Genomic DNA, 24,326 nt, shown 5'->3' on the forward strand with positions numbered 1-24,326 from the left:
TTTTTTCTTCTAATCTTCTGATGTTCCGATGCTATCGAGATGTCAACTACGATTGGTCGTGGCCTCCCCGCCTGGCAGAGATAGTGGGTACACCGCCTAGTTCTGCCATGGACGGCTTGGGCGGTGTGTCTGACTTTATCACGGTCGTGGTCAAGTCACCAATCCCTTCACCAATCCCTAATTCTCTGTTCATGGCTTGGCCAAGACTTTCTTTACTCGACCAATGAAAAATACAGCCAGACAGACAGTACAAAAGACAGTACAAAAGACAGTACAAAAGACAGTACAAAAGACAGTACAAAAGACAGTACAACAGACACCCAAGTTCTAAATACTTCGAGTCCCCAATTCGATGATAGCCCCTCTCTTCCGTTGCCAATCGAAATATTACATATTGATCAATTCTTATGTCAATAGGAGGGATAGTGATAAGAGCCTCGTAGATTAACCAAATACATCCGTGGATGACTACCTACTCCTGTTTATAAGCAACTGTTATCGTCTTTTGGTCGCGCGTGCGCGCGGCACTGAGGTTTGTTCTCTTGGGCTACCATGGTATTGCATATTGAAGTTTGAATTAGTGGAAGCCTATATCCATGGATACAAACAGCTCGTTTATTAATATCATATTCTGAGGTTGATGATCTAACACTTCTTCACATCCTCTTCGGCAACGTTGAAGTCCTCCCACGTAGCTTGATCAGATCCATTAGGCCGGCTAGATCGCACAAACTGGTTATCCACACCAGAGATGACAGCAACGGGCTTCACAACTTCAACATCAGCACCATAGGCGCGGGAAGACCAGAGCTCTGTCAGCGGCTTGCGACCCTCAAACTCCTTGCCAGCCGGCTGATACAAATGGGGAAACCGTTGCTGCATGCTCTTGAGAACAGTAGATGAGATGCGGTCGACACTGTCACAGTGGCGCAATTTGAAGAAATCTTCGGATTGCACCTTGCGAAGCTCCTCTTGCACATCTGCCGGATACTTGCCCATGGCGAAGAGCAGAAGATCGTAGTGCATCAGCGAAGCTTTACCGTGATATGAGCCACCGGTCTTAGCGCGGTGATAAAGACCTGTCAGTGCAGCAATGGCGCCCATACAACCAGTGCCGTAGTCTGAGATGGGGAATGGAGGAACGACAGGGGTAGAGTGACCCATGAACTGGCCTTGAGCCCAGGCAATTCCAGTGACCTGGGATGAGGTTAGCTTGGTATGCCTTCTGTGGGGAGTTAAACAGGATACTTACGCAGTCTGCAATTTGTTGCCATCCAGCACGGCCAGCCCATTCGCCCTCGTACCCGAAGCAGTTCTCATTAACGTAGACAATACCCTTTCCACGCTTGTGAGCCAGAGCAGCCATGGCCTCGGCTCCGTATCCAAGCTTGTCCAGTGCACCAGGGCGGTAGCCATCCACAATAACATCCACATCATCCAAGAGCTTCTCGAACTCTTTTCGGCCTGCCTCACTCTTCAGATCGAGATCGGCGGCATGCTTTCCCATGTTTCCATCAACTTGGAAAAAGGGAACATCCGAAAGACTAGGGCTCGTGATCTTCAACACATCGGCACCATATTCGGCCAGTATCCGAGTGACTGTTGGGCCTGCGATGATGCGACACATTTCAAGGACCTTGACGCCTTCAAGTATCTTCTTGCTGCCATTGCGAGTGGCTGGAAATGGGGTTGGTGGCAGATCACCTGGCAACTTACTGACTTTCCAGGCGGGTTCTTTAACATTCAGTTTTCCCTAGGAACTGTTAGTCGGTCCTGACTGGGCGTCGCACCAGAAGTGACGTACATGAGGGGTCTTGATAAAGTCGTCGTATTTGTATGCGGTAACTCCAGCCTGTCGTCTCTCCTTGTTCATCTCTTCCAATTCTGTGATTGTGTATTGCTGGGTCTTTTCCTCAATGACCTTGATGATATCCTCGTAGTCAGTGAGGTCTGGGCGCTCGCCCTCCAGTCCAATCATGTTCAAGGTGGTAGTTGCCTCCAACGATCCATGAATGTGGAAGAACTCGCCCGGGTTCTTAGTCTTGTACAAATTGGCTGACATGCGTCTGTAACCGTTGGATTGAGCAGCCAGCAAGTCGGTATCTGTAAAAGTCAATCTTTCCACGCTCATAAACAGCTCCTATCAAGTACGTACTCTTCAGTTTCGATTTCACATTTGGGTCTAGCTTCGACAGGCCATCAACCTTGGCCATGTAGGCTTGGCACCCGAATGCAGTGGCTGCCTCTAGATTGACTTGAACTCCGCGAGGCTCAGCGCCAGCGCCAAAGCGCAGATCCGCGATCGAAGCCGCGACGGAGCCTTCAATGCCCTTCAGCGCAGCAAGAGTCTCGGTCTCTTTGAAAGGAATAGGGAAATAAATCTCATTGTGGCTGGTGGAGAATGAGACCCGGTCCTTGTTTGCAAGCACATCGGGCGGGAGACTGAGGCGCTCCGATTGCTCGCAAAGATCAGAGAAAATGCGACTGGTTTCCAGCACTGGAGAATATGTGTTGCTAGCCATGATGGATCGCTATGGTGATCTTTGGTCTGATGTCAGTCGTTGATGTATAAGTCTGTGTCAACGACCGGGCGGTGCCGTGGACAGAATCTCTATGAACAGGAAGGAACCGGATTGTGCTTGCCGCGCCGGTTTTAGGTATGTGAGATCAAGAGTTTTGCCTTGCAAGAACGGTTGAAATCTAGAGTTTAGGTATGTTCACGGTTATATATGACGATGAGCTATCGGGACCCGGGGAACCGCCGTCGGGTGGCCATACCCGCATCGGCGGCCATCGGCTCATCTACGGCGGATATGGGATTCGTCATTGTGACTTTACAAAGATATACATAGCAGTATATTCAGTCCTATTTTGTCCAGCAGTATTGATTTCGCTTGGATTTGGAACTTTCATCTCCAGGTTAGAAGTATCGAGGTTAGTAACGGGAGGTATGGAAAAGACCTATCCGAAAAAATTTCCGAATGTGAACTCCCGGTTGGGGATTTTCGGATGTGGCACGTGACTGGTGTCGAAATTCCAGACTTGGAAGATGGAGATCGAGAATATGTCCATATACACAAGTAGAAGATGCTAGCCTGTCAAATGAAATGAAGCAAATGAAGTCCACGCGGGCCTCAATTCATAGTCTTTATGGTTTACACTCGGAGATAAGACTCCTCAACCTTGAGAAACTGGACAGTTGAACCTCAACTAGAATCTAAACCGAATGATGTGATATATGCATAAAACACTACCCTGTCAATGTGAGAGTCCCTGTAAAGTTATGTTTCGACGAAGAGTCACAAAAGAACACAAGTTTTATAAGTGGATAGCTCCAGGAGAAAGAACGGAAGATCCGAGATATCTCCAACTATCGGGGATCACGTGCTTCTGGTTTTGTTAACCCCGAATCTCCAATCTCCGTCATTCACCTCGCTGGCCGATAATACCTAATGGTGCTTCGGACGTTATTGCGGCCCAGGTCATTGCGACTTGCGGCATACCGCCCAGTTCGATTCAAATCCTCCGCGCCTATCATTCACATAGAAAACGCCTCATTCTATCAACAACATCCTGACATTGAAAATGTGTCCAATCCGCCAATGTTCCCCGATATGACATTCACACTCCCGGAACGAAAATCTCAAGCGCAGCTTTGGGCTGTGATCGGTCGCTCAAACCGAACCGACCTCCTCGACGTCTTCCGCGGCCGACACATCTGCGTCCCGCCTCATGCGCGCTCCTACCCATACCTACTCACAGACAAGATCGCCGCCAAAGATCCACAGCTACGCTCAGTGGAAAATGCAATTCAATACGTCGGATTCAGTGGGGAAGGATCGGAGGCTATTGGCGGAACCCGTGGCGCGTACCTGAGTGCTCGCTATGAGAGCCATCGAGAAGAGACTGACTGGACAGTCCGACAATATCTGCGCGGTCAAACCTCGCTGAATCCTATGGAGGGAGAAGAAAATGGAACCATCCGAGATGAAGCATTCCTTGAGGAGGTGATCGCCGACCTACACTTAGGAGAATTACTTGAGATGCCCGTGCAGAACCTGAGCAATGGTCAAACTCGCCGATTACGGATTGCCAAAGCACTTTTGAAAAAGCCGGAGCTTTTGCTTCTGGATGAGCCGTTCAGTAAGTTGCCCATATTCTAGTCTGGTCCCTTATTAACCCTTCTTCAGTGGGACTGGACCCTGGCACGGTCACAAGTATTTCCACCCTCCTGGAACGGCTCGCGCGGAAATGCTCTCCCCGTATCGTTCTAGCCCTTCGACCCCAGGACAATGTACCAGATTGGATCACTCATAAAATGGTGCTTGGCAATAATCACACCATTCTCTTGCAAGGGACAGCAAGGCATATACAGGAAATATTGGGACACTGGGCAGCTTTGCTGAGTGAGAAAGAGACTAAAAGAGTGTTGAAGGCGAAAACAGCAAAGAAGAAATCTTTATCGCAAACCACCACAAAAGCTCTGACCACGGCGAATGGGGAAAAGGACGATCGCGTCAGCAAGCGGCAACAGACAGCTGTGCAAGACGGCCTGCTCAAGATGCATGATGGTGCCTTAGACAAGGAGCTGCTTTGGTGCTTGCTGAAACATAAAATGGAGTTTAAAACAATCAATGAGGTTCCATCTATGGACGGACAACCTGTCATCGAAATGGACGGTGTTCGTGTGCAGTATGGAGACAAGGTTGTTCTGGGGGACTGGACGCAGATTGTTGATTCCGAACAAAAAGAAGGGCTGCATTGGCAAGTGCGTCGTGGGCAACAATGGGCGATTCTTGGTGCCAATGGTTCAGGCAAGACAACATTATTATCAATGATCACATCGGATCACCCGCAGGCCTATGCCCAACCGGTTAAGCTTTTCGGTCGGTCCAGACTCCCGGAACCTGGAGTACCAGGAATCTCAATCTTCGAGCTTCAGTCTCGCCTTGGACACTCCTCGCCGGAAATTCACGCTTTCTTCCCCCGCCAGTTGACCATTCGTCGGGCACTTGAGTCTGCTTTCGCCGAAACATTTTTGGCAAAACCGAAGCTCAATACTCAAATCGATCATGAGATCAATCTTTTCCTGGCATTGTGGAAGGCTGAACTAGATCCGAAATTCGAAGCAAATGAAGGCACACAGGTCTCAACGCAACATTTCCCAATGCCACCAAAAAGCCAAGAAATTGTCGGCCAGTCTACAGCCCAGTATGCCTTGGATCTGATCACCGAGTATGCGGACAACATTACATTTGGTCAACTCAGCGTTGCCCATCAACGTATTGTGCTTTTCTTGCGAACTCTGATCGCCAGACCGGATATCATCATACTTGATGAAGCCTTCTCTGGACTCTCTGCTTCTCAACGCGAAAAGTGTTTAGCGTTCCTTGAAAGTGGCCGGGTCACCCACAAAACTGGAACAAAAGTCTCTCGAAGCGAAGAAAATCTATATACATTTAAAGGGCTCACGAAGGATCAGGCTTTGGTTGTGATCAGCCATGTGCCAGAGGAGATCCCAGACAGTGTTCGCTTCTTCATGCGCTTGCCATCCGATCCGGGTCCTGGCGCTGAGCCTCTTGATTTCCGTCTTGGAATGTTAGGAAAAAGGAGCGCTCTTAGACTCCCGAAGTGCTGGAGACAGGCATGGCTGCCTCGCTCTCAGTCCGACGAGAGGCTTTTGTGCACAGAAAGTTCCAAAAGGCCCGGGGTGTTCATGAAACTTGGGTGGTGGACAATATAGAAGGATAGATTTAGACTTGGTGTGCCACATCCACACCTAGATGCATCTACTTGCAAATACTTGTATGTTTAATTCAGTCTCACTGTACGGTTATGTGGGTCTTCTTAGTATCCATTGGTGCCTCTAGGGTTCTTCGCGGCGCTACTTGCATAGACATCTTTACGGGTATCAACCGCCGGCATAGGTGCAAGACTTCCTTTGGCTGAAACCACTTATCCCTCAAGAAAACAGTGCCACTTGCCCATATGAGTGAAAGGATACCCCGGCACTTTGTGTACTAGGGATCTGCTCTGATCAAGCTTGGTCCATCTTCAAGTAATTCTCCCTGCAAACTCTCAGCTTTCGGCTCGTCTTCCCTTCCATCTTGCCAAGTTGAGCAATGACGACAACGAAGAGCCTTGCAATAAGTTGTTAGTCAAGCTCAAAACTGTCAGGTCAAACACCCTACCGCTTCGCTAATAAACTGCTTGCAGTATGGACACCGGACTGTCGGTTTGATGATTTTGCTGTGGAAGAAAAACATGTACAAATGTCCAGCAGCATACAGGGTAAGGCTGACACCCAAGAAATTTACAACCGTCTCGATAAATGCTCTGTATATTATGTAAGAATGAGTCGTGCATCAAATGGTTATTTGCATACCCATAGGCCAACACTAATGCACCATCTTCTCGAGCTTGATAAAGTGTGTTGTAACCTTCACTGGTGTAATTCGGACCCTGTGAGAGTACTGCAAACTTTTGATCCATGTTCCTGTTCAAAAACGGGAGAAGCGAGACGATCGGCAGGACCAAGTCCGATACGAAAGATGTGACTACTTTGGTGAACGCGTTCGCGATTCTGCTCGATATTATTGCCGTGCTCAACGTTGAAATCAAGGAACTTACATCAAACCCAAAGCAACCTCCAACACGTTATCCCGCGCTGCAAAATTGACAAACCCATCCCATGCATGCCTGACTTGTGCTTGAGCCTTTTGACCGGTGCGGATGAGCGCGTCAACGTCAACTTCGGTATTTTCATCGAGGCCGCGCATTTTGACTTTAGCTGCTGTAAGCTCGCGGAGATGAAAGAAAAAGAAAAACTCAAGATTAAGAGTCCCTTCATGTCAGTCATGTGCCTTGTCATGGCGCGGGGTGCTATTTAACTATCTTGGCGCCGCAAAAGGGGCAGGGGATCGCCCCCAAATATCCAATCAGCCCCAATAGTTGAGATCTTGGAGGGTGGTAGGGCTATGATCTACGCTCTCACCTTAACATTGACGAAATCACACATCTGGATTTTATTTTCTATGCTTCAGCTTGACGTTCTCTGCCTTCAACGGTGAATCTCTATAGCCACTCTACTATTTTCTGTCCATGGTGCTAAGATGAAAATCATCTTCAAATGTCGTGGCGATATTTTCCAGTATTCCGGCAACCCAGAGATTCTCCGCCTCACGACAAAGGACTTTTTTTGCCAGGTCCTCTAATTGAGCTTCTAGGAGATCACAAGCATCCTCAAACTCTCTCTGGTCTGCCATTGCCTGTAAAAACCAGTAGCTACGACGTTCAACAATAAGAGGACTTTTGGGGGCATCGTCGACCATATTGAGACCTGCTTCTCTTATGTGCTCTACCTGAGCCCAGGTAACCATCATATTTCTGTAAGCAATTCCAGTGGTTTCAATACTGCGATCATCTGGATTTTCTCTGAAGAAATGGGCATGCTTCTCCAGTCGGCGCAGGAAAGATAAGCACTTCTTCTGGAAGGACGCTTGCAATGACAGATCTACTGCATAGCGTTTGATCATGATGTAGATGAATGAATTGAATAATAGAATCTTCCAAGCTAGGAATCTCGGGTGCAGTTTGAAGATTAGGAACTTATCCCTCTTTGCTGGTGTGTCTGATATACTCGTTGAGTGGGACAGTGATATTTATACATGACGGCTCAAACCGTCGTACGCTACTTATTGAGTAGGTTTTTTTAGTGCCTTAAAGAAGGGCCGAGCCTTCTATGCAAATGCCATCGTCGCACAAAAGCTACTTACCGAGCCCTTTGTAAATTCGACAAAAGGAGCCCAATACCGAGCGCCTCAATGTCTTTGTCTGGGTGCTTTGTGGTGCCTTCGGAGGATAGTAATCAAACAAAGCATTGTCAGGCTTTTTTTTAAATTCACAAGACAAAGATTCAGTCCTTGTTACGGCCTAAAACATCAATTATGAGTTCGATGTCGATGAGTAGTAGAATCAATTTGTTGTAGAGAATAAGTAACAAGTGAAAAGAAGGAGAAATTGGGGTGAATATGGCAGATACCGTGTCAAGGTAAGGACATTGGAGATTACCAAAATATCTGGAGCCTGATCATGAAGAGAATACCTTCGATCCAATGCACGAAGGGAGAAAGAGTGTAAGATACTAGGAAGGAAATTGCTGCCCGTGTGGGTATATGTCGCTATTCAAACAGCGGACTGGTTGTGGGTAGGTGACTGGTCCAAAGGTGATGAATGAGAGTCGCTAGTGCTTGGACTGGAAGGAACACTGTGGTTGTGTTCAGCTTGAGGGCTCGGGGTGCGACGCGGCCAGCTCGCTTTTTCGTTGATCTGGGATCCGCTGGAGTTGTTGGAGTTGGTGGCGTAGCGACTGGAAATCCTGGACCAGACTTTAGTGTGCATGAGCTTGAACAAGGGGCGCATGTTTGCAAGGCAGGCTGCGACGATTCCAACTGCGGGCTCGATGCACGTCCACACACTCGCTGGGACTTGGTTGTCTGCTGCGTGTCAGCTTTGAAAGTAGTACTGGTAGATTTGCAACATACAAGTAACGTCGGCACCCGCTGAGGCGAGTTCGATGAGAACAACCAGTCTGACTATATCAAAAGCGAGAGTCCTATTTTGGTCAGCCTGATGTTTTGTTTTGAGATCAAGTGGACTTACAATAGTCCCAGGACAAAAATAGCCGAAAGACCCATCTTCTGTGCCTTGGAAATGGGAAGTTTCCAGACAACGGGCATGGGCATCACGAGAATGATTGCGTCAGTCGCAATGTTGGGAATCTGGAGACCATAGTAAAACTTTGAGAGATTCATGCAACCTCCTTCGATCATAGGGTTCCATAATTTCTCGGTTGGGATGCAAGTGAAGCATCCAGCGAGAATGCCGCAGGCGGCCCACAATATCACGATGAGGGATGTGACATTCACGGCTACCTTCATGCTCTTGATGGGGAATAGTCGTCGGTAGAGAGCGAGAATGGATAATTTAATGAAAAGAATGCAGCATGTGTAGAGGATCGAGCCGGTAAAGAGTGTCTATGATCTCGTCAAAATATCTGTGGTAACATGGCGTAAGGGTTGTTCCATACCTTCAAATAAGTCACAAGTTGCTCAGGAGTGACCTCGCCAATATGGGTCCCTAATCCATTGTAAAGTACTTTGAAATGTCAGTTTGTTGTCATCGAAGTGTTACAAGATCTCAACATACAAACAACTCCGGCTATTGATATGCCATATTCAAAGACCTAACTCCGATATTAACCTCGGCCGAGTTTCCGGCTATACATTGATCACTTACCAGTGCCAGAAGAATGAACCAATCATCTAGGAAAAGACCGTTTCCATTGATGGCTCGAGAAATGATTCGGAACCCGACTGCAGTGGTAGACAGGATGAAGGCAAAGCACGTTGATGTGATGACCACATGGCGCAAGTTATCATGGTCATATCCATGGGCGTTCTGTCCCACGGTATCTGCCATATTGCAATTCCAAGGTTGCCAATTTGATATAGTGGTATAAAAGAATGGAAGCACTGATATCAGTGCGAAGTGTTAGAGTCAATATATACACAACTTTGGAACGACTCTAAACAACAAGAGGCAAACTAAAAGCGAAAAGGCAACAGATAGGTCTCAAAGCCATTTAGCTATTACAACATAAAGTTAGATTTCTCCAACACAGTTCAGTTGCTGCGTGGGCACCTCATAAATAATAGATCTACCTATCCCATCCTTGCGTTATGGCGGTCGATCAGTGTCCGTGATCTCCCACTAGTCAACCCCCACATCCTTCACGAACAAGGACTATTCCCCAACAGGCGAAAGGCTGGTTCCCAAACACCGGGGGAAAATTTTCCTTGCCCGTACCAGCGGCTAGGAACCTACCCGACTTGCCGCTTGACGCATCATCTACCGTGGGGCGTGTTAATATTTCTACGGCCCATGCACCCCCTCTCCATGCACGACCTTGCATTCTAATGGCTAGTTTGACAGAATTATCTGCGGGGGTCTGATGGTGCACATAGCGAGAAAATTTGGTCCTCATTGAGAAGATCGTCGTGGCAAGACCGATCGGGTTAGTCAAAATCGGGTGGGGGTTGTCCCAGCGCGCTGGTTTGTCCGATCGTGGGATCTTGTGTGCATTTCTTGGTAGTCTTTGTGATGGGTACTAAATCGCCAGAATGAATTGCTGCAATTAACACGGAATATATGATGCCTCGAATGAATGACATACAATGATTTCGACCCCAGCCAATAGACCTCTCATCTCAAGACATCTACGGAGTACGGAGTATGCCTCGGCACAACACAACTGCCCAGGCGTCTTTCAAGTTTGACGCAAGAACCCCTACGGAGTACAACTGGCACCTGTAAGTACGGAGCACCGTACGGAGTAGTACTCATTGCATAGAGACCTACATTGAGGATGCCTGTCATAGTGCCAGCCGTGATCAAATGCGATGCGTGTGACTCTACCTTTTCAGTTGCCTTGACTAGCAGACGGAAGCTCTCGGTCCCTTCTCCTTCCTCGGTTGGCACAAGACGGAGATCCGTTCCATGTATTGCCCATGAATATGTATGGGCAGATGCTTGGAAAGTATCACATATAAACACTTTCAGAGTTTGATTGAACCTGGAAAGCCGTGTCAACTGTCATATCTGCAGAACCAATTTGTACCCAGGTTAAAAAAAAAAGACCAAACTTGGAACTACCAACAATATCTGACACAATAGTAGCACATCTGAGAAGAAAAGAACTCGGCACTCCCTATGGAGCCTCGCAAGCTTCTTCGGTGGGACTCGCTGAGCTTCAGCTGATGGCTTACCGACCTCACGTTCTAGCAAGTAGTCAGGGAAAGGATTCTGAGTAGTAGATAGTCAGACTTGTTTAATGACCACATAGTACCACGTGTGCGTAGTTTGCCATCAACGTCTGGATAGCCGGTCTCCAGACAACAACGCTCGCTTCTGATGTTTTCCACACCTTTGCCCAGCTTCTGAGTTAGGTATGGAATACAGAATACTCCGTACTGTTATAAACATTGAAAAGGTGAGTTCTGGCAAGCAGCACTAGGTAACTTTACTCACTCTATCAATCACTCGTGTCGCTCCACTAGCCAGTTTAAAGAGCTCTATTGGCGTTGGATGGAGTACATACTCGTTGTCAATCGCTTCACATGTCTGCACCATTAGAATAAATGATCAAATACGGAGTTATATCAACATGAGTCTATCCTAGTCCACAGGTACTCCGTACCACAGGTGACAATTGGAATTGCCAGCGCCCCACATTCAACCGGTCTGATACATCAACTCCACGCCACAACCATTATACCTAACTAAGCCAAGCTCCACGTAAAAATAGACCCATCCCTTTTCCCGAGTCCCAATCGTTTTCGCACTCGCTCCTGCACTACGAAAATCTTGGCGATCATGGCGAAATCAACAAATCCCAACCTTGGAAAGACACATCGAACAACAAACAGTGGTAGAACACGGTTGATATATTTTTTACATAAAGTTCAATAAGACGACCTTAGAGGACTCAAAGACGTCACTCGCTTCGGCCATATGACATGGGCCCCGGGGTAGTATAAGGGGAAAGGAGAGTAGCCCCGCGCTCTCTAGCGGCGCGAGCGCGTATCTCCTCCCTCTTCTGGATCTCCTTCTCATCCTGGATTAGCGTGCAGCACGTACAACAAGACGCACGCACGCAGTCTGATGCAACGCTTCCTTCGATGCCATATGCTTTTCTCGTTCTTGTATGCTGGATCGTCGCCATGAGCCCTGGTTTTGTTAGTAAGATTTGCAGAGAGGTAGAATGCATGCTGGTCTGGTTACGTACATTGACATCCGCATAGCAGACCCATCCCTGTGCATGACCCGTTGCAAGTCTCATAGCCGAGCATATTTGTGGGGTCTTCTTTACGGGATTTCATCGACAGGCGATGCTGTGTTCGACCGTACAGAATGCAGGGGCATATGAGGCCTAGGCAACAGATTCCAAAGTTGGATAGTTCGCAGAGTCCGTTGCTCCAGCCGCCGCCGGTGGCTTCTTGGTTTGGATGGACTGTTTGGCCTGGGTTGTGGAAGGCGCTTAGGTCTTCGGGGGCGGTTGCGGCTCTGGTTGGTGGGGGAAGTATGTTTGCTGGGGTGATTGGAGAGGGTTCTCGTCTGGTGCGATGTTCACTGTGTTGCTGCGTAGTGCGCCCGGGCGCATCTTTAATGGGAGTGGGCCTGGGGACGTTGGCGTTGGAACAGTCTGTTCGTTATATGTGTATGGTTGTGGCGTTATGTGGGTGTTTTGCGGAGTCTGTTCGGGCATGGTTGTGTAGGACTGCGTGTGCGAGTATGCATATGGCTGTGCAGATACTGGGGTGGTACACTGGTAATCGGAGCTGTCAAAATATCTTTGATGTGACATTGTTCCCTGCTGTAATGGGATATTTGTATAATGCTGACTGGTATATGGATGAGGAGAGACGGCGTGCTGGGGTAGGTTTGAGAATGACTGGTTGGTATATGGCTGCGAAGGGGTTTGTGTGGTATAGGTTGAATTACCATATGCGGTCGCGTATTGTGTAACTATAGGGGCGTCCTGCTGTTGAGATCCATGTGCTGTCGAATAGGAAGGTATCTGGGTACTTTGATGCTGCGCAGATGTATCTGCGAAAGGTGCGTAGTTTGCAGGATGTTGTTCGGGAGGTGGGCAGTTTGTATAGTCCGGAAGTATTCCCTGGTTATGAAACTGGGTCTTTTCATTTGGTGTCGGTGTCCAAGTGTCTTGCTGCTGTAACGGTTCTTCCGTCGGTGCTCTCGAGTCCGCATGAGGCAGGGTTGGACTTGGGAATCGGGATGGCGGGTTCATCTCGCGCGGTGTTTCCATGAACGAGTAGCGGTTCTGGTTGCGCCCGACTGTGGTATCTAGAATTGGAGAATCCATCTTGACCAAGGTGATGTTCCAAAGGGGTTCCCAATATCAGCCCTCCAACGGTATAAGACTTTTGTATACTTATGTGTCTGACCACATAGATCACAAAAGTCAGCAAAGTCGTCAGTCGGTGCAACAGAGAAATTACGAAAGCAAAAACACTTGGCGCGTAGCTCGACAACCGGTGGAAAGTCGGCCGTATAAGTGTGCTACCATGGTCTCGTGTGAACTGGGGCGCATGAAGGAAACCGGCGTCAAACTAGAGCTCGGAGTGGGGTCGGAACGGTCTGACGCGACGGGGCGTACGAAAAAGTCCAAGCTCTGCGGGGATACGATGATATGAGTGGCTTAAGCATTTTGAGAGGTGTTCCTGTTCTGGACATTTGGTTCGTCAAATGCTGGCTGGTGCTGGTTGGTCGTTGGCCCTAATGCACTTGCTTCACATCGCTATGCGTTCTGGTTGGGCTGTGGCCCGCTCGGCGCCTCCCGTTTCAGATCACCTTTTTCCCATCACAATCACACGGCTCCACTGTGAGCTAAGCGCCTGGGGTGGACGAATTGCCTGTGGATGCGAGTCATGTCAGTCTACAAGTGTAATTCACGAGTGGTCCGCGATTTGACAGCCGAGATTGTCGCATGGTAAGGAGTAGATAGGGCTGGCATGGAGGGTGGAGGTTTCCAAGTTCATAACTAGTACGGAATATGGAGTATGGAGTGGAATGTCAATATTTACCTCTGAAATTTGAGAGATCTTCAGATTGATACCGAACAGGCAGCAGCTTTAAGTTATGAGCGACTCCAAAGGTATATGAATTAGGGTCAGTTTCAGATGGGTTTTGAGCTCTTAAAGTTCTTACTTTCTCCTCACAGCCATTGGCATAACTAAGTGGGGGTGGTTTAATCTAAGACACGCCCTAAAGCACCATCGTGAATTAAGGCATCTTTAGCCTCGATCTAAATCATGGGGAGATGTAGTCACAAACATTCAGGGGGTCTATACACAGTGCTGCGGTACTCCAAATTGATGTGTGCTATACTCCGTGTACTCCGTACTCCGTACACATGGCACCACGTACTTGCGCGAACCTTGGAAATAGATAAGCTTTGAGTCTCAAGCTCCTTAGGCTGACAATTGACCTTGCACATAGCTATCCCATGTGAGCATGGTTCTAGAACTTTGGAGATATACGGAGGCCATTATTCCGCTTGCACAGCTCCCAATGTATTCGAACCTATCGAGAAATCAAGCTCGGGACCAAGATATGATACATGTGAATTCTTGAGGTTCCTAGGGTCGTACACATCTAACGATTACTGCCTATTAAGGGCCAGCATGGACGCACGATACGCATTGAGGGCGGTGATTGGTAGATATCCAACAAAGTGCGATTGACATTCCTTCTGAACAATTCTTGATCCCAAAAAAGCGGTCAGCTTAGAAAGGATGATCTTCTTGATTCCACATTTTTGATATCTTCCAGGGGCTATAGTACGGAGTAAGAAACAAGTAAATACACGGAGAGGAAAGCTTGGAAGAACGGTGATGACATGTAAATTCAAGATGGTTGCACGAATTGCCAGTGACAACCCCGTCGCGACCATATAAAGAGCTAAACCACTTGAATTTTTTCCCCCGTTTCTCAATGACTTCATCCACATTTCCTTGATCTGCGAACCTTCTTGTATTTCCCTGAATAGATTGCAAAATCGAGGAGAAAAAAAAATAAGAAGATCTTTGGATCCACTCAAGGGCGGTGACGATCTTCCAAACTCCCTCTTCTCTCGATTCCCTTCCCTCTTTCTAAGTGACCTTCTTCATCGGCTTTCCGACCGATTTGCGTACTTAGATTTCTCCAGTCATATCACACCTTTCTGCAACGTGCGCGACCCCCTTCAAACCTGTACACAGTCAATTTTTCATCTAACTTTTCGCCTATCTGCCCGCAGCCCCGTTAAGCCCAATCCCTACGAGCCCAACTCCGGTCTCCGCTTCCCTACCTTTCTGAAAGTCGTGCTTGACCAATGTCCACCCCATGTCAAATTCGCCGTCCGTTCCCGAAGAGATCTTGCCTAATCGCGTGGTGACACCTGCGGCCCCTGCCCAACATGATTGCTCAGCCATCCCTGGGGCCGGCCCACGTCACCACTCTCGGCAGGCCCAGATGTCCCAGATGCAGAGGGAGGGTTCTTCGCCTTCGCGGGCAGAATCCCCAACCGCTGATTCTTGGTCCCAACCCAGGTTCACCCTCAAAAGGACGGTGACTGCTCCACCGGAGAACACCGCCAGCCCAGATATTGTTTATCGCCCCCAGCTGTCAGAGCGCGATAGCATCTTCGCAACTCATTACCTTCCCTCAGATAGCGGCGCAAATACCCCACAGTTACCCCCGAAAGGACCTTGGACAATGACCGTCAGGTCAACTTGATCCCCAGCCTGGATGATGCATCCGTGTCTCCAAGTGCATTCCCCAAGGTCTCTCCCCACCATTACAACGTCGACCCTTCCCACATGGAAGTTGACGCCCACAGACACTCTCCACTGCGTTCATCAACCTTCTTCTCTTCCGATGCTCCCCGTTTGTCCCTCCTGCGCGCCTCGACCTCGCCGACTGATCACTTCAAGAAATCACTGGCGGAGGCGAGTGTGCAGGCTTCGTCGGGCAGGTCTCAGCGGTACAAGGTGCCATTGGATGGAACAGGTACGAAAACCAACCATTTAAATGACACTATACCTGAACAAATCGTCTTCCCACCTGCAGTAGATGATGTCTCCTCTACCCCGCACTCGCTGAGTGCACTGTCTGGCCACGGCCCTCAGGTCAGTCAAGAACTCGCTTCTGCATCTTACAGTCCTCGAAAAGAAGCCTCTCAGAATTCTCTCGAACGCAGCCCAAGCAGAGGGCGCCGTGGTCGAGTGGACAGCTCCATCGAAGCCAACTTAACCAACGCGGAACCGGCTTCTAACGTGCGCAGCCGTAAATCGAGCCACTACCTGGGTCTATTCAAGGAAAACACCACCACCTCGCCAGATCGCAAGCGTCGGGAGGAGCGGGATCGCACACATGATGAGACGTTGGAACCACAGGATAGCGTCATGGATTCGGAACAAGACACAAGGCCACGATCAGAAGAGGAAGCTTTGCTTCGTAGAAGCATCTCGCTCCCTTCGCTTGGGGATGGTCCCTCTCTTGAACCAACTGCCCCCGAAACCCCTCAAACCCAATCTCATGATGAACCCCACAAGCGCCGTCCGCCGGCATTGCCCCGCAGCTTACTTGAAGAAATTCGCAATTTCCACCTAACCCCGGGAGGTCGTCATGGCTCTTCTTTCTCAAAGAGCATCCCCACGCAGTATTCGGAGCGGAGCCGGGATTATTTCCAGAAGGAGGCTCATGTCAAACTTTCCCCAGTCAGCTCATTCGAGCAAGATGATTCTGGCGGACCACGGCGATTTGGAGTTGAGGAAGAAGAGAATGAACAGATTTCGTCTGCCGTTTACTTCCCCCACGAGCGCACGGTACCCGAAGGGGTCGATGGCTTGCAGCAGTATCCTGAAGGCCCCCGTGATGTACAGCCGGTTCAGTTGACGGTTCCCGAACAATGCCAAGAGCTGATGTTGATACCCCAAGAGCGTAATTCTCAATCTCCCGAAAAGGAAATCAGCCATGTGGATATATCCCTGCGATCTAAGAATGAAAATAAGATCCTATACGGAGATATTCATTCTCCTCGAGAGAACCTGCCTGAAAAGCCTTTGAGTACTATCTCCGAAATCAGCTGGGATTCAGCGCATGAATCTGAGGCTGATTACGAGAGCCACGAGATGAGTGAGGATGGTATGTTCGATGACTCGAAAACTCCAACTGCGACGCCGAGACAGCGACCCCGGCTTCTCTCTCAACCTAAATCCACGGGGCTTCTTGGTGCCGTGGAATTGAAGCCCTATCGGCATCAGGTCGGTGGCCACACAACGGTGTTCCGATTCTCCAGGCGAGCTGTGTGCAAGCAACTCAACAATCGAGAGAACGAGTTCTATGAGCGCATTGAACAACGACACCCGGAAATGTTGGTCTTTCTTCCAAAGTAAGTTGAACTCCCGTAGAAGCGAAAATTAATAAGTTCTGTGCTGATATCATACAGATACATTGGAGTGTTGAACGTCACATTTTCAAAGACGCCCAAGCGACCGAAGGATCAGCTTGAATCCGTTGATGCCAAAACCCATGATCCGACCGCCACGAATGGCAACGGGACATCCGCTCTTAGCTCTCAACTTCAAGAGGCAGCTGAGCCTCAGCGAATCGTAAGCCACTCGCAAGCTACAGGGGTGATTCCCAAGGTAATCCTCGAAAACAACCGTCATATCATCCCTGCCGACCTCTTCTCTCGTTCGCAACGACCAAAGACAGCCGATGCCTCGGTGAGCCGTGCACGATCTGTCGATGGACTCGAGGGAATGTCAGCCGAGTCTGATCCCTCGGCACTCAGTAAAAGGGCCAAGATATGGGGAGCCACCACCGTCAACCGAAAGCTTCAAGAACAGGTTCTGCGCGAGGTCTTCAGCCCGCCCGCCATTCATCGTCACCGCAGGCATGCCCGAGGGCATATCCAGCTACCAAGAGCGAATTCCGATATTCACACCGTCACCGCCAATCGTCGCCGGGGAAATTTGTCAGAGGATCAGACAAGCACTCGACGACCTGTACCGGGGCCAATTGAAGCCCTCAAAACGGAAGCAATTGACATCAAGAAACCCTCTGGTGAAGGCCCAGCTCTTTCATCTTCGGCCTCAACTGCCCTTGATGCCAATCAAACCCGTCTCGAACAGGTCACGCTAGAAGACGATGAAAATCGGTCAAGTTCCCTCTCGAGGGCAGCTCATCCAAGAAGACGGCATTCTGGAAGTGGTCTTCAGAGACTTGGCAGTATGGACTCTCGCAATCATGGGGATCTGTTGTTCTTCGATGATGAAGAGTACGGCGGTGACAAAGAAGATGATATCTTCTCTATGGAAGCCGATGCTTCCATGCCATCTCATCCCTCGCCTCTCGCCAAACGGTCGAGCTCGCAAACGTCAGAAAGTCACTTGGTTGCTGACCACCACACGGATGAAGCGTTTTCCCCGGGTGACAAGAGTCCCTCACGCTTCCAGCCTCATGAGTCTCTCAATACGATCTTACCCAGCAATCCCAAGGAAGCTCAGCTCAAAATGGATGAGAGAGTTCAATTCTTCCTTCTCCTAGAGGATCTGACTGCTGGTATGAACAAACCATGCGTCCTGGATCTGAAGATGGGCACTCGACAATATGGAATCGAAGCGAACGAGAAGAAGAAAAAGTCGCAGCGCCGAAAATGCCAGTCCACCACTTCACAGCAGTTGGGCGTGAGGCTCTGTGGCATGCAAGCCTGGAATGTCAAGAAGCAAGAATACATCTTCGAGGACAAATACTTCGGACGAGATCTGAAGTCTGGTCGCGAATTCCAGGACGCGCTCACTCGTTTCCTATATGACGGTGTTAGCTATGCCAGTGTAGCTAAGAGGATCCCCGTCATTCTAGAGAAGCTCGCTTTGCTAGAACACATGATCCGACAGTTGGATCGGTACCGACTGTACGCCAGCAGTCTTCTGATTCTTTATGATGGAGACCAGCAAGCCCCCCCCCCTCAACAAGGCCCACCTCGCTCCAACGGTGAACGTGCACCACTCAAACGCACCGTTTCTGACGACGGCCACAACAAGTTCGACGTGCAATTGAAGATCGTCGACTTCGCCAACTGCGTCACAGGCGAGGACACTCTCCCACCCGACACACCCTGCCCGCCTCACAACCCATACGATATTGACCGAGGCTACCTGCGCGGACTCCGCACCCTGCGCATGTATTTCCAACGGATCATGAAAGAAGTCAGTCAAGACGAGTTCATCGAGCGAGGCGAAGGCGAAGCCATTGCGCTGGGATCTCAGCCCGCCGCGCGCGATGATCCTTCAGACCAATTTTGGGATGAGACCATGATGGAGAGCGATGCAGGCGCCGTCAGTTTCTAATTCTCTCTCTTCTTTCTCGGCCCCTCACTGCCGATACGTGGCGTTCGGATAGACTTCTTTCTCCGCCATTTATGCACCCGTGCCTGATCCCGCCTGATCGACACTACGAAATAACGCCCCTTGCCCTATGACTATCACTCGGATGCACTTAGAGTCCGGGATGCTCAATTTGTGTTTTGTTCTGCTTTTTTGCAAGGAGCTCATGGTTGTTCTAGGTGTATGACTTCATTTCTCGGTTGTTTTATTGATATTGATAATACCCCCAATGTCTCCAAAGCCCTTTTTTTTTCTTTCTCAATTTTCTTCTGCATGGGGTTGCCCATGACGTTCCAAAAGAACATGTTCATTTCTAGGTCACTTTTTTTCAATAATCAACTTTCACTTCGGAATCTTATCTTAGCGTAGCTCACCCTGTAGCTGTTCAGCTGTTGATCCCTGCCAACTGGCGAGTCACGTGGGATGACTCCAACTTTCTCCGCTCTGAGCTCCAGCTCCTTGAACTTGACCAGCCTCGGCCTAAGCAGCTATCAGCTAGGTCTTGCACATACTTATATCAACAGCCTAGCATCCAATAATGCCAGAGTGAACAACTCTCAAATACCAATGACGTAGCGCGAACTCTGTCTACGAACAGCACAGCAAGTGATCCACCCAGCTGACTCCGAATCCCCGCCATTCCAGCTCAAATCACACGAGCCGGAGCACAACAAACGTGCTCAGCCGGTATTTCAGAGCCGGATCGCAACGCCACACCTTACCTCAAGCCTCTCAACCGCCCCTGATAAAGACCGAATACCCCTTCTGCGACTGTGAAGCGTTACGCACCGGTGCGGAGATATCGCCATGGCCGGAAACCATTCCATTGATAAGCGGGACTTCGACGCAAATCGTCCACTCCTTCAAGACACAGAAACGGAACAAGATGACCGCAGCCCTACGTCAGCCAGACGACCTGGATCCCGACACTCGCGCCATTCCGGGCCAAGGAGCGACGACGGGTTGTTGAACGATGTCGTCGGCGAGATTGTCGAACGGGATAGACGGAAAATACACAAGGAGGTCATCCGGGTAGTGAGTTTTGGATGGGGTGTTATAACCTGGTATGTGATAGTGCCTTAATTTCCAAGCCCTCCAAATTGACTGACTGGTTCGTATAGTTTGGGTGCTGGCAGTATTACTGCATTCTCATTATACGGCCATCTACTCCTTACGCGGATGAATTACTCGCAACTGCAGGTAAACGCCGTTTCGATCGCCGCCGAAGTCGCAATGTACCTCCCCGTCCCCCTATTCGGCTACCTGTGTGACCGGTACAGCCCATCACCGCTGTCTTTGTTCTCCGGTGCGATCTTCGGCGCCGGGTACTTCCTTGCTGCGCTCGCGTACCGCAGCGGTCCGCCTACTGACGTGGGTGGATCCGGATGGCCCTTCTGGGTCATGGTCGTGGCATTCATCGCTATCGGCATGGGGACCAGCTGTATGTACCTTGCTGCTGTGGCTACTTGCGCGAAGAACTTCGGCAGAGGTAAGCATAAGGGTATCATGCTTGCTGTCCCCATTGCGGCGTTCGGGTTGAGTGGAATGTGGCAGAGCCAGGTCGGGATCTATCTGTTCTATGAAGTGCTGCCTGATGGCAGTCATGGAGATCTGGATGTCTTTAAGTACTTCGTGTTCCTGGCAGTGCTGCTGCTGGTTATTGGAATTATTGGTACTTTTGCTTTGCGCATCGTTGAAGACGATGAGGAGTACATTGACGAGACAGTTGAAGAACTGGAGCGTAGTGGACTTTTGGAAGAGAGTGATTTCTTCCGACCGCGAGGTGATATTCGTGCGACGGCTGAATATGGCACGTTCTCCGAGGCCTTCGACGCTGAGAACGCGAGTCTTTCGGATGAAGAGCGTGAGCAGCAACGACTTGAGCATGAACGTGAAGAAGAGGAGCGTCGGAAGAAGAACTGGCTACTCAATTATGAGACCAGAATCTACCTCCAAGATCATACCATGTGGTGGCTGGCTGCGGGATTCTTCCTGGTCACAGGTCCAGGGGAATCATATATCAACAACGTGAGTTATTTCTGATCTCCAGCTTCACTTACATTGGAAGATGTACTGACATACTAAAGCTCGGGACAATCATCCCAACCCTTACGCCCATATCGTTCGCTGGTGCCATACCACCCGCCGGATCTCCCTCAACACACGTATCGATCATAGCTTTGACTTCGACAATCGCTCGCCTTCTCACAGGCTCCCTCTCCGACTTCTTCGCGCCCCCAGCTACCCACCTCTTCCCTCCAATCCCAGAAGGCGCGCGCCATCGACACCCCGACCCTGCCACTTCGGGTCTGACCTTGTCTCGAATGACATTCCTCCTTCCGTCGGCGATTCTTCTATCTCTGGGCTATCTACTCCTAGCCTCTCCACTCCCACTCGCATACCCAGGTATTTTCAACTTGACGACAGCTCTCGTCGGCTTCGGGTATGGCAGTGCCTTCTCACTAGCGCCGATCATCATCTCTGTCGTCTGGGGTGTTGAGAACTTCGCTACAAACTGGGGCATTGTGGCCATGATGCCTGCCGCGGGTGCGGCGTTGTGGGGTATCATCTACTCCGCTGCTTATCAGAATGCTATCGACCATGGAGATAGAGTCGATGGGCAGTGCCATGGCTGGCGATGCTATGGATTCTGGGCTATCGGATGCACTGTGAGTGTTTGGATTGCGCTCGGCGCTTGGCTTGCCGCTTGGAGGGGATGGAAGAAGAGAGGCGTTGTTGTTTGAGTGGGTATACTGCTTGGACTGGGTCACCCCGTGATTTTCTGGGTGGTTCGACTAGATTGAACTGGTACCATATTTGGCGTTTTCGGGGTTTATATACTGATGGGTTCTAAGGTTCATGTTAGATCTGCATTAGCGAAGAATATTCATCATGACATGACGTCGTCTTGCAAGGTTACTGCTCGTTGTATTAATCGGTAAATGTACATACAATTAGGCTAGACCCTGGGTCACATCCAAGATCGAGATGTCAGTGACTGCTCCAAGCACGGGCGTTTCATTTCAACGTAAACACCATGTCGATAATGTAAAGGTCGATATGCAATTAACCAACAATTATTCGTCAAACCAGTGGAGAGAACTTGGGTCTTCTGGGAGTCTTCAACCAAAATGAGTAGGGGCCTAAACCAAAAGCCGCCTATCCAAAATGGGTCGAGGCGAGGCAATCAACCCTAAATATCTGTAGAGGTCGGGTCCAACCCCGTGAAAACTTTGTACAGTCGCTTGCTAGCTGCAGGACCAATGCGCGCGTTAGTCAAGGAACCATTCTTATTTGCAGATTTCTGTGACCGTTAGCAAAATTTCAAACCAAAAGCTCAAATCCATTAAGAAACCAGAGCCGTAAGAAATACAACATACCTTGATATCCTCCAGCGTTCCAACGCCATGCATCCGCATCCCGCGTACCAGGTTCGTGGCGCATGGATACTGCCCTGCAATACCATATGCCATAGGCGCTGTGACACGGTTGACCTCCTGAAGCATCTTGATAAAAGTATCATCCTTGTCAGCGCCTGTCTTCACCTGACCTGTATCCATGCAGAAGGCCGCATTGTGCGCCTCTTGCCGTTCACGTCGATACGGCACAGTTGAGATGTGTTCCGTAAAGTTCTTGATCCACTCGGCAGAATCGGCCGGCGTGGTGGTGTGGTGAATAAGACAGGAGTGAGCAACTTGCAATTGGAGCAAAGCGTCTTCGACGGTCTCGTCGTCGATTATCGGGGCATCGGCCTTTTTCTTGGGCTTTTTAGCTTTGCGGGTGGCCTCCGCCTCTGGTACGGCCTCGGCCATTTGGCGTAGAACTTCGGCTTGGAAGGCTCGGTTGCGGGCATTGGTATTCTTGCGCATCAAGGCTGTAAGGCCTTCGATCAGGTAGATGGGTTTGCAATTCGGATAGGCAGACTTGAGTTTGACGACGTGGAGGTCTAGGCTTTCTCTGTCTTCTCCATCGGGTGGTGAAATGACCATATTGATGAATTCTTGGGCTGGAATGAGGCATAGAACATGGTTTTCTGTTTGGATGAATGAAGGACAAGGTTCCCAATGGCGCAGAGTTTTATTGAAAGTAGCGTTCATCTTGCGACGCCATTTGACAACGTTTGGTATCTGACTTGAGAAGAATGTCTGCTGGACACCGAGCCGCTTCATAAACTCAATGGTTTGGGTGCCCACGCTAGTGTCTTCTAGTGTTGTAGCGACGTCGATGATCATCTCTGGCGTAGAGTCCTTTTTGTTCACTTTGAGCTTATTGACGCTTGCGATATCAGCAGCCCGTTGTTTCTCTTTCGCCTTTTCTTCTTTAAGTTTTAGCTTGCGCTCTTTTTCGAGCTCCTTTTCTCGCTCTTTTTGCATCTTGGCCGCCTCTCGGGATTTGGCCTTGGCTTCCTTGGTCGCAGGGTCGACCTTGCTCGCCTTTTTGGTTGGTTTTCGAGGTGCCGCGGGTTCATCAAGGTCATCGTCGGATAGGAACTCCGCAGCCATGGCTTCAATGCTGCAAACTTTCTGCTTCTGGCTCACAGGTCCAACCTTGGAGCCCGAGGTTCGGGGTGGGCCATTCTCCTCATCTCGAAGACGAGCCAGTAAGCGTGCTGTGGATTCCGACAACATTTGATTTGATGGTGCTGATGTTGTCGGAACTTTTGTTGTCAGATCAGCAAATTCTGGCAGCGCAAAAGGATCGCTGAACTCTTCAATATCACTGCGCGCTCGCAGACTCGAGTGCGGAGGGTGGTTCAAGTCCATGAAATCGTCATCATCGTCAAGGGCAAGGATGTCCATATTCGTGTCTTTGGTTTTATGGAAGGAGCTCATTTTAGGCAGAGGCCCTGGCGCAGGAGATGTCAAGGCTATTGGATCTGACTCTTCGACGCGTGAATGATTTGGCTTCTTTTCCGCATTCGTGGTCGTGGGTGGTAGATCGAAATCATCATCCGAGATTGAGAACCACGCCTCTGCCGTAGCATCCAATGCCTTGGGTTCTTTCAAAATGACTTCTTGTCGAATAGGAATATGTTCTTCGTCGCTAACTCTCCGCCTCTTGGCAGGCTTATCGAAATCATGATCGAACAGCGAGGTATCATATGGGTCAGATGAGGTTGGATTGGCGCGGGGTGGTTGTGCGGACGGAGGCTCTGGCTGGGCCACTCTCGGCGGGGGCTTTGGTGGCGAGGAGGATATCAAATCTATAAAATCGGGCATCTTGGATCCCAATGCCACTAAGGCGATAATGGGGAAAGATTGATAAAAGCGCGACGTCACCGCGTACAGAAAACACGAAGTCATGTGACTGTTT

The 24,326-nt window shown here is 49.6% G+C and overlaps 10 protein-coding genes across 10 annotated transcripts; 3 read left to right on the forward strand and 7 right to left on the reverse strand.

The window, feature by feature from the left end:
* Positions 1 to 645: 645 nt before the first annotated feature.
* N7506_008659 (CAIB/BAIF family enzyme) lies at positions 646 to 2,522 on the reverse strand (the record flags this gene model as incomplete). The annotated part of the gene is made up of 4 exons (XM_056957952.1): positions 646 to 1,197; positions 1,253 to 1,753; positions 1,805 to 2,103; positions 2,156 to 2,522. The coding sequence occupies 4 exons, from the start codon at positions 2,520 to 2,522 to the stop codon at positions 646 to 648; spliced, it is 1,719 nt and encodes a 572-aa protein (XP_056807342.1).
* Positions 2,523 to 3,452: 930 nt separating this feature from the next.
* N7506_008660 (putative ABC transporter) lies at positions 3,453 to 5,743 on the forward strand (the record flags this gene model as incomplete). The annotated part of the gene is made up of 2 exons (XM_056957953.1): positions 3,453 to 4,143; positions 4,191 to 5,743. 2 exons carry the CDS (start codon positions 3,453 to 3,455, stop codon positions 5,741 to 5,743), a joined length of 2,244 nt encoding a protein of 747 aa, XP_056807343.1.
* A 277-nt stretch (positions 5,744 to 6,020) lies between these two features.
* On the reverse strand, positions 6,021 to 6,779 carry N7506_008661 (MscL family protein; the record flags this gene model as incomplete). Its single annotated transcript, XM_056957954.1, has 4 exons — positions 6,021 to 6,140; positions 6,192 to 6,336; positions 6,386 to 6,583; positions 6,631 to 6,779. The coding sequence occupies 4 exons, from the start codon at positions 6,777 to 6,779 to the stop codon at positions 6,021 to 6,023; spliced, it is 612 nt and encodes a 203-aa protein (XP_056807344.1).
* A 309-nt stretch (positions 6,780 to 7,088) lies between these two features.
* Positions 7,089 to 7,535, reverse strand: N7506_008662 (uncharacterized protein; the record flags this gene model as incomplete). Its single annotated transcript, XM_056957955.1, has 1 exon — positions 7,089 to 7,535. The coding sequence occupies one exon, from the start codon at positions 7,533 to 7,535 to the stop codon at positions 7,089 to 7,091; it is 447 nt and encodes a 148-aa protein (XP_056807345.1).
* A 649-nt stretch (positions 7,536 to 8,184) lies between these two features.
* N7506_008663 (uncharacterized protein) lies at positions 8,185 to 9,480 on the reverse strand (the record flags this gene model as incomplete). Its single annotated transcript, XM_056957956.1, has 6 exons — positions 8,185 to 8,495; positions 8,544 to 8,614; positions 8,662 to 9,035; positions 9,089 to 9,156; positions 9,208 to 9,244; positions 9,298 to 9,480. 6 exons carry the CDS (start codon positions 9,478 to 9,480, stop codon positions 8,185 to 8,187), a joined length of 1,044 nt encoding a protein of 347 aa, XP_056807346.1.
* A 2,074-nt stretch (positions 9,481 to 11,554) lies between these two features.
* Positions 11,555 to 11,899, reverse strand: N7506_008664 (uncharacterized protein; the record flags this gene model as incomplete). The annotated part of the gene is made up of 3 exons (XM_056957957.1): positions 11,555 to 11,674; positions 11,698 to 11,787; positions 11,846 to 11,899. 3 exons carry the CDS (start codon positions 11,897 to 11,899, stop codon positions 11,555 to 11,557), a joined length of 264 nt encoding a protein of 87 aa, XP_056807347.1.
* A 198-nt stretch (positions 11,900 to 12,097) lies between these two features.
* N7506_008665 (uncharacterized protein) lies at positions 12,098 to 12,943 on the reverse strand (the record flags this gene model as incomplete). The annotated part of the gene is made up of 1 exon (XM_056957958.1): positions 12,098 to 12,943. The coding sequence occupies one exon, from the start codon at positions 12,941 to 12,943 to the stop codon at positions 12,098 to 12,100; it is 846 nt and encodes a 281-aa protein (XP_056807348.1).
* A 2,021-nt stretch (positions 12,944 to 14,964) lies between these two features.
* Positions 14,965 to 18,977, forward strand: N7506_008666 (inositol polyphosphate kinase KCS1; the record flags this gene model as incomplete). The annotated part of the gene is given in 3 exon segments (XM_056957959.1): positions 14,965 to 15,311; positions 15,326 to 17,014; positions 17,072 to 18,977. The coding sequence occupies 3 exon segments, from the start codon at positions 14,965 to 14,967 to the stop codon at positions 18,975 to 18,977; spliced, it is 3,942 nt and encodes a 1,313-aa protein (XP_056807349.1).
* Positions 18,978 to 19,820: 843 nt separating this feature from the next.
* N7506_008667 (MFS transporter) lies at positions 19,821 to 21,757 on the forward strand (the record flags this gene model as incomplete). Its single annotated transcript, XM_056957960.1, has 3 exons — positions 19,821 to 20,077; positions 20,135 to 21,041; positions 21,101 to 21,757. The coding sequence occupies 3 exons, from the start codon at positions 19,821 to 19,823 to the stop codon at positions 21,755 to 21,757; spliced, it is 1,821 nt and encodes a 606-aa protein (XP_056807350.1).
* Positions 21,758 to 22,303: 546 nt separating this feature from the next.
* On the reverse strand, positions 22,304 to 24,232 carry N7506_008668 (uncharacterized protein; the record flags this gene model as incomplete). The annotated part of the gene is made up of 1 exon (XM_056957961.1): positions 22,304 to 24,232. One exon carries the CDS (start codon positions 24,230 to 24,232, stop codon positions 22,304 to 22,306), a length of 1,929 nt encoding a protein of 642 aa, XP_056807351.1.
* Between the last annotated feature and the right edge of the window lie 94 nt (positions 24,233 to 24,326).

This window comes from Penicillium brevicompactum (genome assembly GCF_028827555.1).
Source record: "Penicillium brevicompactum strain IBT 35665 chromosome Unknown utg000006l_segment0_segment0, whole genome shotgun sequence".
Classification (NCBI taxonomy): Eukaryota; Fungi; Ascomycota; class Eurotiomycetes; order Eurotiales; family Aspergillaceae; genus Penicillium; species Penicillium brevicompactum.